The sequence below is a fragment of the Cnephaeus nilssonii genome (genome assembly GCF_951640355.1).
Source record: "Cnephaeus nilssonii genome assembly, chromosome: 3".
In the NCBI taxonomy this organism is placed as follows: Eukaryota; Metazoa; Chordata; class Mammalia; order Chiroptera; family Vespertilionidae; genus Cnephaeus; species Cnephaeus nilssonii.
The window spans coordinates 17,859,154-17,872,406 of record NC_137074.1 but is presented as its reverse complement, the minus strand read 5'-3'; the positions used below and the strand labels follow the sequence as shown (position 1 = coordinate 17,872,406).

Below are 13,253 nucleotides of genomic sequence, written 5' to 3'. Positions count from 1 at the left end.
CTTTAAGGTTTACTATTTAATCAAGAGCAGCAAGACTAATGAACTTTAATATAGTTCCATGCAGTGACGATCAAAGTGTGATAATTAAATGCCAGATGGCACAATAATCACACAGTCTACTCACTTTTGTGATGTTTTTCTTGCTTTGGGTTTCTTGATAGGCACTTTGTGTTCTATAACTCTGAGGTTTTTGCAATTGTCATTGGTATCTCTTTCTAGTATTTTGGTAAAATCATTTACCTCTCAATTCCCTAACAATCAAGCTCAAACATTCCTTTCCCTTTGCTGAAATATCTCTATTCAATATGATTATTTACATGATAAACCAGACAACAAAAAGGAGAGTTGAGCCAATTCATGATCAATATAAAGGGACATATAAGCATCCTTGAACTTGTTTTATTCCTTTGCTGCTCAATACTGTTACTCTTTACTTTAAATTTGCTTGAGAGTACAACTTCTAGCAATAATACTCAATAATGTATGTAAAATCTTCTATTCAATTCTCACATAAAGTTATAGGATAGTATGAATAAGAAAAACAATAGAGAATCTTGCCAAAACAATTTCTTTTTTACAGTCCAACCAATGATTCAATTCAAACTTGCTACTTGATCTAGCTTCTATTCTTCTGACGCTGATTGGGGTATTACATCTTCTAGGATTTTGAATTTATATGACTAAATATTTCCTGCTTGTCCAACTTCTTTCAATTTGTAAAGTGAGCAAATAAATTCTTCTCATCCTCTTCATTTTTATGTGCTCTGGGTGCACCACGTCTTTAAATCGGGGGCGGATCTGTGACTTGCTCTGGTTTACGTCCGAGTCCACCCAACCCTCGCTGGCCCACCGCTGCTCGCATAAAACGTTCTGTTCCACAGGCACCTCACGCTTTCCTGAACGAAAACACGAGCCCATTAGCACATCTTCTAAAGCACGCGAGGGGTTTGAAGTGCTGCCTCAGCTTACTCGTCAGCATCTCCCTGAAGTGGTCCCCCACGAGGAAATAGAAGAGGGGGTTGATGACGCTGTTGAGGAAGGCCAGGGGCCTCGTCACGATGTACAAGGAGTGGATGATGACGTCGGTGCACGGGGGCTGCGTCCAGTTCCACCCCCGCGAAGCGATCCGCAGGTTCCGCAGGACGTGGTAGGGAGTGAAAAGCACGGAGAAAATCACCACTGCCAGTATGACTAAGTTGAGAGGCTTTTCAAAGGGCAGGGTGGGAGCCTGCGGCCTGACTCTCTGCTTTAGGAAGACAGCGATCTTGAAATAAAAGAAGCACATCACGAAAAGAGGAACGAGGAACCCCGAGAAGGTAAGGCACATGCTGTAGATGAAGCTGTTCTTGGCGTCCCCAGAACTGGCGTAATCCCTGCACCTGGTGCTATTGTCACCTGGATCGGGGTTTATAAAGAAAAGCATGGGCAGGAGCTCCAAGGTCACCAGAACCCAAATGGCCAAAGAGATTAAAACAGCAAACTCTTTCTTTTGCAGAAGGTGTTCTCGGAAAGGGTAATTCATGAGCAGGTAGCGATCAATGCTGATGCAAGTGAGGAAGAGAATGCTGGTGTAGAGGTTGGCGTGAAGCATGTATCGGTTGCTGATGCAGAGCATGTCTCCGTATGTCCATGTGTCAAGGGCATAACTCTTTATCAGCAGGGGCAGTGTGCACAGGAAAGCAAAGTCAGAGATGGAGAGGTTAAAGAGATAGACGTTACTGCTGTTCCAGTTCTTCAGACAGAAGAGGTAGCCGAAAACCACAAGGCTATTCCCGAGGACTCCCACAATGAACTCGATCCCGTAAAAAACGGAAAGGTAGTATTTTCCTAGGGCAGCCTCTGCTGCCTGCCAGTTTTTGCAAGATGCATTCCAGGCCTAAAGAAGGGAGAGAAAATATAAGGATGAAACACGAGAGTATGGCTAAGGACGTAATTGCACTTAACATAATAATAACTAAAATAACGCTCAAAAAAGTTGACTCTATGGAGAGTGGTTTACATTAGTAAGGAGTACACATGTATATACATGTATATGTCACTAATGTTTCAAAATATATTTATTAATACCTTTGAACTATGTGCTAGCCAGTGGGAATAACAACAATGAATGAAAGGTTCTAATTTCAAACAACTTATATCTTGAGAAGAATTAGAAATTGAAAAACAAATAACTGCATACAATAAAAGGTGGGGGGTTATAGTTGTTCATATGGAAAATAATACAATAATCTACCTAATAAAAGAGTAACATGCTAATTGACCATACCTTCATGACACCCACCAGGCAATTAGGCGTGAGTATGCAAATTAACCCAACAAAGATGGCAGGTTAATTTACATACACAGGCACCCAGCTGGCAGTGTGGGAAGGCAGAAAGGCGGCTCCGGGCTGGAGCAGAAAGGTTACTCTGGCCAGAGACAAGTTGGTGCCGGCAGCCAGGGGAACGAAGACCCATTCTTGCACGAATCTTCATTCGTGCATTGGGCCACTAGTTAATAAATAATAATACAAGAATAAACTCTGTGTTTCACATACTCACAACTGTAAACCTACTTTTGCCCCACCCTGTGTATGATAAAGAGTATTCCAGACTTTAGGAAAGGCATGTGCAAAGGCCCTGAAGTGGAAACACACATAGAAGATTTGAAAACTGCAAAGAGACCAATGAAAAGTGCAGTGAAGTGAGTGAAGAGGAACGTTTCAGGACCTACCATGGTCCCCAGTGCACTGTAGTTGTCTGACAAATTCTGCTGAGTTACATTAGATTGAATCATAATCTAGAAGAGGAAACAAGGATTGTTATAACTCCAGTCTTGACCTTTCAATAGCTCTTACTTTGTTTCTATAAGTATTATGCTTATTTTTATCAAATTCATGAAATGAAAATCCAGTTTTAAAACATGATTTTTTACATTCTAACATATAAAGCTGAAAATCTTAGTAATAATAATAACAGCAGCCACTATTTAGTGAAAGCTTATAGTGTACCAGGCACTGTACTCATCACTTTCCAAGAACTATCTCATTTAATCAAGAGGCAGGGACTGTTATTATTTTCATTTTACACATGAAGTCACTGAGGCTTGGAAAATTAAGTATCTTCCTCAGGTCTTACATCTAATAAAATACCTCCATCGTAGCATCTTCTAAATAGGGGTCATGAAAATAAGCAACCTGATTCATTCAACCCACATATATCTCGCTCACCTGCCATGTTTTCTCTTGTAATGAGAACAGATTGTTTCTGGCTGAGTAGGGTACTTAAAGAACTCTAGTTTCTTAAAAATATACTGAATTGCCATTATTAAATATTGAACCCTACTTATTTCTAGGGAGGAAAAAAGCAAGATTGAAAATAAAATTTTCCAAAAATCTCTTTGTCATATAGAACTCTGTGTGCTAGTTGTTGCAACCAAATGATTCTTTCAATATGAGTATTATGGTAAATAGAGCAAAATAAGGTCAAATGACCTGAACTGCTTTTTCTGGGAAACATGAAAACATTGAGCAGAATTTGCTATCCTAAAAGCATCTGGAAAATTCCTATCTTTTGTCAAATTTAAGTGGTCTTCTTCAGTAAAAGATTGCTGGTGTTTTGAGAGTGTTTTATTTATGAAAACAATTCATTGGAATTGTCAATATGACAAATTCAATATTTTGATGTTATTTTAATCACTCTTTAAAACATCGTAAGTTCCTCTGAGCCTCTCTTCAAGTCTTTCCAGGGCAACATGCCACTGAGTCTAACTCTAGACAAAGCTGGATAGGAACTTCCTTGGGCAGCAGGCACTTGAACACTGCTGAGGAACTGAGCAGGTTGGCTTATCTCCATCTTTGAGTGTATCTGATTCTGCTGCTCTACTGCTTTCTCACATCTCCAGGAATTTATTACATTTCTCAATTTCATATCTTTCCCAATTTTTCAAACCACTTCTACCTACTCTCCCTACTCCAATTGGCTTCTGAGCCACCTCATAACCAGAACAGCTTCCACTTTGCTCAACCCGATGGTCATTTTTCACTACTAGCCTTCTTTCTTGACTTCTCAGCCATTTTTTATACCATGATTTCTGGTAACACTCTCTTCCTTTACCATCTACGAAATGACAATTTCCTAATTTTCCTTCTTTTTGCCTTGTTCTTTGCAGGCTCTTTTTAAGCCTTCTTGACCTAAGTGTTAAATGTTGTGTTCCTCAAGGCTCAGTACTGAACTTCTTTATCTGGACGCTGCATGAATGAACTCATCCACTTTCTAGCTTTAATGATCATCCATATATCAACTCTCAAATGTATATCAAAGCCTGGGCCTGTCTTATAAGTGTTAGTTATTTATACTTACTGCCACTGATACATCATTTACAGGCATCTCTGCCTCCAGAAATCCTGTACTAAACTCTTCAACTTCCTTCCTGATACTGTTATACCTCTACCTAACTTCATCAATGACCTCACCATTTCCCCAGGCCATTTTACCATAAAAATATAAAAACATCCTTGAAGTCACCTATAGCTTACCTTCAATTACAAATAAACTACCAGGTCTCATAGTCTGTAATGTACGGATATTTCTCAAGTGCATTTCTATTGCTTCACGCCTTCATCACCAGCCTTGTCCTGGCCACCGTCATCTCTATCTTGGACTGTATCATATCCTCCTATAGTTTCCTCACATCTCTGTACCCCTTTCAATCTGCCTTCAACATGACAGCTAAACGATATTTAAAAACTACAACCGAAATTCTGATCACATTACTCTCTTCAACCAAAATGCTTAAATGACTTTCCACTAAAAGAATAAACTCCAAAACCTTTCATGGGGACCTCACAGCATGAACTGGCTCCTGTACTCCACTTCAGCCTCACCTAGCATAACTCACTTCCTTGCTCATCTTCCTTCCTGTTCTTTGAGGGCACAGAGAAGATTCCTCACATTCAGTTCATTGAATTTCTTTTCACTGACCTTCCCCACTGTGGTTCTTGCCCAATAACATATCCTGTCTTACATCTACACTTCTCTCAGATATCAGTTTAAGTGTGGGTTTCCCAACATAGCCTCTCTGACCCAGCAGTCTAAATTAGATCCGCACATTTTATGCTCTCATTTTATACTGAGCTTCTTTCTAACACTTCCCTCAACTTTATCTTACTCATAGTGGATCTCCTAGACCTGGCACAGTGACTACCAGATAGTAGATGACCTATAAATGCTTGCTGAGTGGAGAGATAATATAAACACTTGATTGTTTAGAAAATATTTTTGTAAATATTTTCTCCATGATCAAATCTGTAGTTAAGTCCACCAAATTAAGCCCATTGCTCTATTTTACTATAAAAGCTGACACTGCAAATAATATGACTAATATTCAAAAATGGCAATTGTAATGGTGGTAGGTGTGATTTAGATACACATTGGAAGAAAGAAAAATTGAATATATATTTTCTAGGATCACTTTTGAAAATGAAGGATAATTAAAGACTTAGGAGTTCACATCTGAAATTAATAAACATTAGAAAGCCAAGGACATGTACCAAAGTATTAATACTTTTATCAGTAGTGATAAGATTCCAGATGATTTTTATAGTGTGCATTCTCTTTTTTATTTATCTAGGGTTTTTTTTTATTTTCCCCTTATCAGCTTGTATTTAATAATATTAAAAATTCTTAGGAATACAAGAAAAAGGTTAATTTTTTAAAAAAAGGTATTTTTTAAACAATAGGCTTTAATTTTTAGACCAATGTAAGTTTTCACTATTACTTCTAACTCTATTCCTAGCTGATTTCAATTCCATGAATTCTGGACGCTCTCTTCCTTGCCTTCTATGACTGGCAATCTCCTGTTGTCCTTTCTCTCTTTATAGACTTCTCTGTGGTCTAATCCTTGCTTGCCCGACCTTTAAATGTAGCTCTTCAAAGCTCAGTTCTGGGCAACTTAGTTATTTGGGGAATACTTAAAAAAAACTGGTGTACACACTCAAATGAATATTAAGACAATAGAAAGTTTTTAATACAAAAAAGTATTTGTTTCATTTTTCAGTTTCCTCTTCTTCTAGTTATAAGTCTTATTTTTCTGCCTAGTCAGTTCTTAAACGTACTAAACTGACTTATGTCAGTAGCGTGCATGCAGCACAAAAGTTTGGCTGCCATGAAAGAAAAAGACAGCTATAACTAGAAGGCAGATTTTCCAATAGCTAGCACTCAGCCAAGTTGAAGCCATGGATTCTTCTGTTTTTGAGTTGTCCATTGGGATTGGAAATTAGGGAGAAAGCAGGGATAGAAAATATCAGGACTGAAATAAGAAAAATGAATGGCTAGACAACTTTGACCTGCTTCTCAGAGTGGTTCCTTCATTCTTTTAAAAAAACACACACAAAAAAAACATTTTATTATGTAACACTCACTCAGAAAATGCAGAGAGGCAAAAAGAAGAAGTCAAAATTTCTGTAAACCAATGACTCCTAATTTTTGGATATCATCCTACAGTTTAATATTTATTTGAATTTATTTTTATAGAAGTATGATGTGTTTCAATCTGGTTTTGATAGATTTATTTTATTTAAAAGTATTATTCCTAAATTCATAATACTAATAAATTGTGGTTTTATAAATGTAAGTTTGTCTAATATTTTCAAACCAATTTAACCTCGCCAGCATCCACAATTTCCAGGATGATAGATTCCAAGTTTGATGATGCTTGTAGTTAAATGTGTTCTTAGTATGGCCATCACAATTGTACAAGTTGATGAAATAATCTGGTCCTTTAAGGAAAATTCCCAATTGAAGGGAAATTTCCTCATGAAAAATTAATATTCTCTCTTCCACTTTCTAGTGGTTGATTTTTAATTTTTAGAAAATAAAAATTGTTATAAATGATTTGGACAAATTATTTTTAACAGGTTTTTAGATATTGGCAATTAAAGTAAAATCTTTTTAATTATTTATACAAAATTATACCTATACCTGTTAGAATTATTAAACTACAGGGAATATTAATGTTACTCACATAAGCAGTTCTTAATTTTAACCTGAGAATATGTTTCTTTCACTTTGATTATATTCAGCCTTTTAAAGGTGTATGCTTTTGAAACAAATTAAAAACATATTTGATAATTTAATAACTTTTAAATTGTTTTCCTCATATTCATCATATTAAGACCATTTATGAAATATTAATTCTTAACTACTTTATTAAGCCAAATTTACACAGTAATATGAGTATATTTTTATGAAATTGTTTTTTCATTAATAATCCATTTGAATAAAGAACATATTTACACTGAAAAGATATAATTTAATGTTGATGACTTGAGGTATATTATACATTGCAGAAACTACACCAGAAGTCAAAGGGTTAAAATGTTAAAGTATGGTGTCAAATTGTTTTTTTTTTAATTTCTTAAAAATAACTCACCAATTATAAAACATTTTGAAATATATAATAGCATGATTTCTGCAATTTTCCCTTTTGCCTTAGTGAGTTATATTCTTGAATAATGCCATTTTTACAAACACAATTGGTAAATTTAAATTTTAATATTTCCTCTAGCACATTATTTTCTATATATAATATATACAATATTTGCTTCATATGATTAAAAACTTTACATTTTTTCAAGTAGTTATATTTATTTAAGTAATTCTCATTCCTTTTTTTATGAAATGTAAGTTACCAAGACATAAGCAAATACAATAAACCTCTTAGGAGAAAATAAATTTAGTATTTGGCCATTTAAACAAGGCATTACATTTGTTAAAAAATAAATGTAAAGGAAAAATATATGACTTCCTTTCAGTTTCCTTTGCTGCCCTACATGTACATATGAACAACAGTTCAGACAGTTCATTTAAACATTGCATTAAACCTTAATTGCACACAAGCCACTTTTTAAAGAAACCCCTAACAAACAGTATTTATTTACTTTAAATACTTGGGCAACATGAGTTACATTGCAACTTACCATTCTGTTGGAAAGTCCTGATCCCTTGACAGAAATCCTTTGCCAGCAACCTGATGCAGCTTCTGACCCAGTGCTGTGCCTCTAGACATAGTGAGTGCAGTGTGATTTGCCTATGATGCAGCCAAGATGAATAATTCAAAAGTCAAGGAATAATTTACTTAGTCAAACCTCCAAGCCAAGTTCAAGTAAGGGAACTTCCTGTAAAGTCCAGACACAAAACAAATTGCTCATTTCACAAATAGCTCTTGAAAAGCCTGCCGTTGAAATATTTTTATTCTCTATCAAAACAACAGAAAAGCATGTGTTGTTTTTATGTTTATTTGCGTATTTAAAAGTTAGTACTGTTTATGTTGGGTATACAATTGCTTTTGCTTTTTAAAAACCAGTTTTTAAAAGACTGTATTGAGATATAACATACAGAACCATAAAATTCACCCATTATAAGTATATAATTCATGATTTGTAGTAAATGCATAGTGTTGTACAACCATCACCACGATCTAAACTGTTTTTTTTATGTTGATATTTTTTTCTTTTTATTGAACTTATTGGGGTGACACTGGTTAACAAAATTATACAGGTTTCAGGTGCACAATTCTACAACACATCATCTGTACAATGTATTGTGTGTTCACCACCCCAAGCCAAGTCTCTGTCCATCACCCCTATACCCTCCTCCACTCTCCTCATCCTTGGCAATCACCACACTGTTGTCCAAGTCCATCAGTTTTTTTTTTCTGCTTTGTTTTATATTTTGTTCAATCCCTCCCTCTTCCCCCAGCCCACCCTCAGCTGTCAGCCTGCTCTCTATGTATGAGTCTGCCTCTGTTTTGCTTGTTAGTTCATTCTGTTCTTTATATTCTGCATATGAGTGAAATCATATGGTACTTGTCTTTCTCTGACTGGTTTATTTCACTTAGCACAATTGCAGCATTATTTATTATAACCAACATTTGGAAGGATTCCAAGTGTCCATCAGTAAATAAGTGGATAAAAAAGCAGTGGTAGCCTGGCCAGCGTGGCTCAGGAGGTCATGGTTCTATTCCCTGTCAGGGCATGTGCCTAGGTTGCAGGCTTGATCCCCCATGTGGGGTGTGCAGGAGGCAGCTGACTAATGATTCTCTCTCATCATTGATGTTTCTATCTCTCTCTCCCTCGGAATACTACTTAACCATAAAAAAAGAAGAAAATCTTACCCTTTGTGACAGCATAGATGGACCTGGAGAGCTTCTGCTCTTTTTTTTTTTTTAATTGATAATTTTTGGTGAATTCTATATTGGGCATATAATAACAAAATATCTGTTATCAATAATTTTGATGGAACTATAAAGCAAAAAACTATGGAAGCAAATCTGAATATATGTTCTGTCAGTGTACTAGCAAAAGGGATTCTAGGGTATTTCCCATTTTATCTTCTAGTAGAGGCCTGGTGCACAAAATTCGTGCATGGGAAGGGGGTCCCCTCAGCTTGGCCTACACTCTCTTCAATCTGGGAACCCTCAGGACCTCTGGCTCCTAACCGCTCACCTGCCTGCCAGCCTGATCCCCCTAACTGCTCTCCCCTGACAGCCTGTTCGCCCTAACTGCTTTCCCCTGCTGGTCTGATCCCCTTAACTGCTCTCACCTGCCTGCCTGATCATCTCTAACCTCCTCTGCCTTGGCCCTGCCAACATGGCTTTTTCAGGAAGGACTTCCGGAAGGACATCCAGAAGGTCGTCCAGAAGATGTTCAGTCTAATTAACATATTACCCTTTTATTAGTATAGATGCCATCTTGTCCTAAAAATGCAGGTTGTTCCCAGGTTTTCCTATCGTGGAAGGGGAGCCCGCAGTAGCATCCTGGGTTCTGACCAGGGCTTACGTGCTTGTGCTTTATCTCAGCAGAAGAAGAAGACTCTTGGATGTACCTAGAAGAAGACTCTTGGATGTACCTTGAACATTTCTATAGAATTTGCCAAATCATCCTCCAAAAATGTTGAACCATTTTAAACTCCCACCAGCAACCATGCATGTGCCCTCCATCCCACTTTGATGCTAATATCATTGATTTCTCCCTAGAATCTTCCCTCCCATCAGCCAAGACTGCTTGGTACTTGAGCTAACCTCATTGTCCAGCTGGGGACTTGATTTCCCGAGATACAATTATGGAGGAGGAAAAACAGTTTTCCTCTACCTTTCTGAGTTCTTAGTGGAGGCCCTTGTAATGAAAGACAGATCACCAAGAGAAAAACAAAAGTTCATTAACATGTGTACCTCATGTGTATGTGGGAGATCCCAGGGAAAAATGAGTAACTCCCCAAGGTGGCTTAGAATGCAGATTTAAATACCTTCTTCCTAGGGAAAGGGGACGGGTGATGTAGGCCTCTTAGAGGAGAGTAAATGATTTTTAGGAAAGATGAATGGGGGTGGGGGGAAATAGTTTGTAACAAAGTTTGTGTATGATGTCAACTTCTACTCTTCTGTCCTGTGACAGGAGTCAGTCTTCTCTGCCTGATGACACTTCTCCCATCAAGGGGACCTATGACATTTAAGCTCCTTTGGGGGGTCCAATTTTAGGCAGATCAGAAGACTTCAGTGAAAGCCTCTGCATGCATTTGCTGTTTTTCAAGCATCTGCAGCTCAAGATCATCAATATAACAACACAGCATATGTTGGGGTAGCATGTTCTCTGACCTTCAGAATAAACCCAACAAAAGCTTGTTTCCTCTCTTAGATGATTTGCCACAGTAGCGTTATTCCCTGGAGACAGTATTCTGACCAGACCTTCCTGGGAGTGGTCATAACATACCCTGTGTTTGTAGAAAGGTGTGAGCCACATCACTAAATAAACCAGGGGCAGTTTTCTCATCTTGTGGAAAGGGAGATAAAGTTATGTAGTTTATCTCCCTTTCCACAGGTTTCTTGTGGGTTTGTGTCTCCGCTGCTCCCCTCCCCACTCCCCTAGCAGCCCCAGCACCTCAGCCCCGGGCCTTGGGGTTGCTGGTTGCCAGGCCTGCGGGTTTGTGTCTCCATTCCGGCCCCCTGCAGCCCCAGCACAGCCATGGCGGGGCTTGGGGCTCCTGGGTGCTGGCCTCCCTGCGGGTTTGTGTCTCCCATCTGCCCCAGCAGCCCCAGCACCACCTGGCCACTATGGGCCTCACAATATTGGTTGGGTTAATTTGCATACTCACTCCTATTGGCTGGTAGCATAGCAGAGGTATGGTCAGTTTGCATGTTTCTCTTTTATTAGATAAGATGATCAAAATCAAGAGACATTAAAAAATACATCAGGTGGCTAGAGATTAGTGAGAGAGGTGGTGTCTAAGTAAGATAACCTCAGCACCTGGTAATTCATACATTGGAGTCAATGTTCTGCATAGCACTTGGAAGCACATCACCACAATTTCAGACAGGAATCCCACCTGGCTTTTCTGAGGACTATATTAGGTTTATATTCAAGTATACACTCGATCTACTTGATGTGAACCATAGGGTCTATGATGTCATGTCCCTAATTTAATTTGAATGACATGAAAGTTGAGCATTGAGTTAGCAGGGACAGGCAAAAGCCCAAAAAGAACTCTGCAAATGATATAAGCTTGGTCTAGGAAAGGAGCAGTAAAAATGGAGTGAACTGGTTGGATTTAAGACCAGTGGAAGTAAAACATAAGGATTGGGTGGGTGATAGGTTAGATGTATAGCATGAAGAAGAAGACCTGATCAGGAAGTTTTTGGCTTCAGCACCTATGCAGATCAGGCGCCAGTAATAAAGATATAAATGATTTGGTTATGAAAGAGCTTTTTTATGAACTCCACATCTTCAAATGCTTCACCCCCTCTGTAATTCAATAACATTTTGATTTAGAGTCATTCTAATTATATTAATTTTGTGTATTTTATTATACTTGAACAAAGGTTAACTTTAATCTTATAGTTACTAAACAGAAAATAAGGCTTTGCATGTGTAGGAAAATGTTTGTGCATTAATAGGAAACTACACATTTTTTACGCATAGGGCACACCCATTCACTTTATCTGATTCCCGTTGTAGGGAAGCTATTTTACAACTAGGTCGGTTGTAGAATAGTGAAAGCAATGGGAGTTTAGTCCTCCCCAGTATGTCCTCAATTCGATCTCAGTTTTGCCACAACTTGTATGTTTATTTCAACATTCCTGTTCCGTAAGGTTGTTCTTCAAAAAATGTTCTTTTTAGCTGGTTATAATATCTAGATGGTTCTTTTGTTGATTGTGAGTAAAATAAAAATTTTAACATGTCCAGAAAAAAGAAGAAATTCTATGTATTCTAGCCAGTCTTCCTAGTCACATTTCCCCTTCTTCAATATATGAGAGCCCAAATTTTAGAAACTTAAATTATGTTATATTTATCTATCTACACACATGTGTATGTGTGTGTGTGTATATATATATATATATATATATATATATATATATATATAATACATGAATAAAATATAAATGTATTAATATATGAAATGTATGTGTATCTATTTATTTATCAAATAATATCTGTCATTTTTTGAGTTCTTATATTTCAGGTACTGCACTAAGCACCGTCATGCAATAAATGCTTGTAAAAACTCTCTGAGGTTGTTATTCTTTTTAAACTTTTTTCATTTGACAGGTTAAAAATCTGAACCTCAAAGAGGGTAATTAACTTCCCCAAGATCACAGAATCTGTAAGGAGAGGGACCTGAGTTTAAATCTATCTATTTTGATTATAAAAGCACCAGTCTGATTCTTAACTTCCTTACAAATTGAATGACAATACCTTTGATGTACATCACTGATTGAATTAATGACTTTTTTTTTCAGAAATGCAGTTCTTTTAGACTTTTAGAGGAAAAACTAAAAAAAAAAAAAAAAAAAAAAAAAACAACAACAACAACACCATCACTTTTGTTTATAATTTAAAAGGGTAAAGCAGCCCTAGTTGGTTTGGCTCAGTGGATGGAACATTGGCCTGCAGATCAAAGGGTTCAATTCCGGTCAAAGGGCACACGCCCAGCTTGTAGGCTCAATCCCCAGTAGGGGACATGCAGGAGGCAACCAATAGGTGATTCTCTCTCATCATCGATGTCTCTATCTCTCTCTCCCTCTCTCTTCCTCTCTGAAATCAATAAAAATATACTTAAAAATAAAATAAATAAAAATAAAAGGGCAAAGCAAAGCATTTGAATGACCAGTGCGAGGTTTATGAATTTGAGGCATAAATTAACATGGACCCCTTCCAAACAACCCAGGGACATGGCTGTATTTCATAGGTTGTTGCCACCATTCTGGTGGGAGACATGGAAAAC

At 37.4% G+C, this 13,253-nt stretch overlaps 1 protein-coding gene across 1 annotated transcript; it reads right to left on the bottom strand.

Moving 5' to 3' along the window:
* Nucleotides 1-377: 377 nt before the first annotated feature.
* On the bottom strand, nucleotides 378-8,027 carry SUCNR1 (succinate receptor 1). The gene is made up of 3 exons (XM_079766611.1): nucleotides 7,958-8,027; nucleotides 2,713-2,778; nucleotides 378-1,876 (listed from the first exon to the last, which is right to left on the bottom strand). The coding sequence occupies exons 1-3, from the start codon at nucleotides 7,958-7,960 to the stop codon at nucleotides 887-889; spliced, it is 1,059 nt and encodes a 352-aa protein (XP_079622737.1). The 5' UTR covers nucleotides 7,961-8,027; the 3' UTR covers nucleotides 378-886.
* Between the last annotated feature and the right edge of the window lie 5,226 nt (nucleotides 8,028-13,253).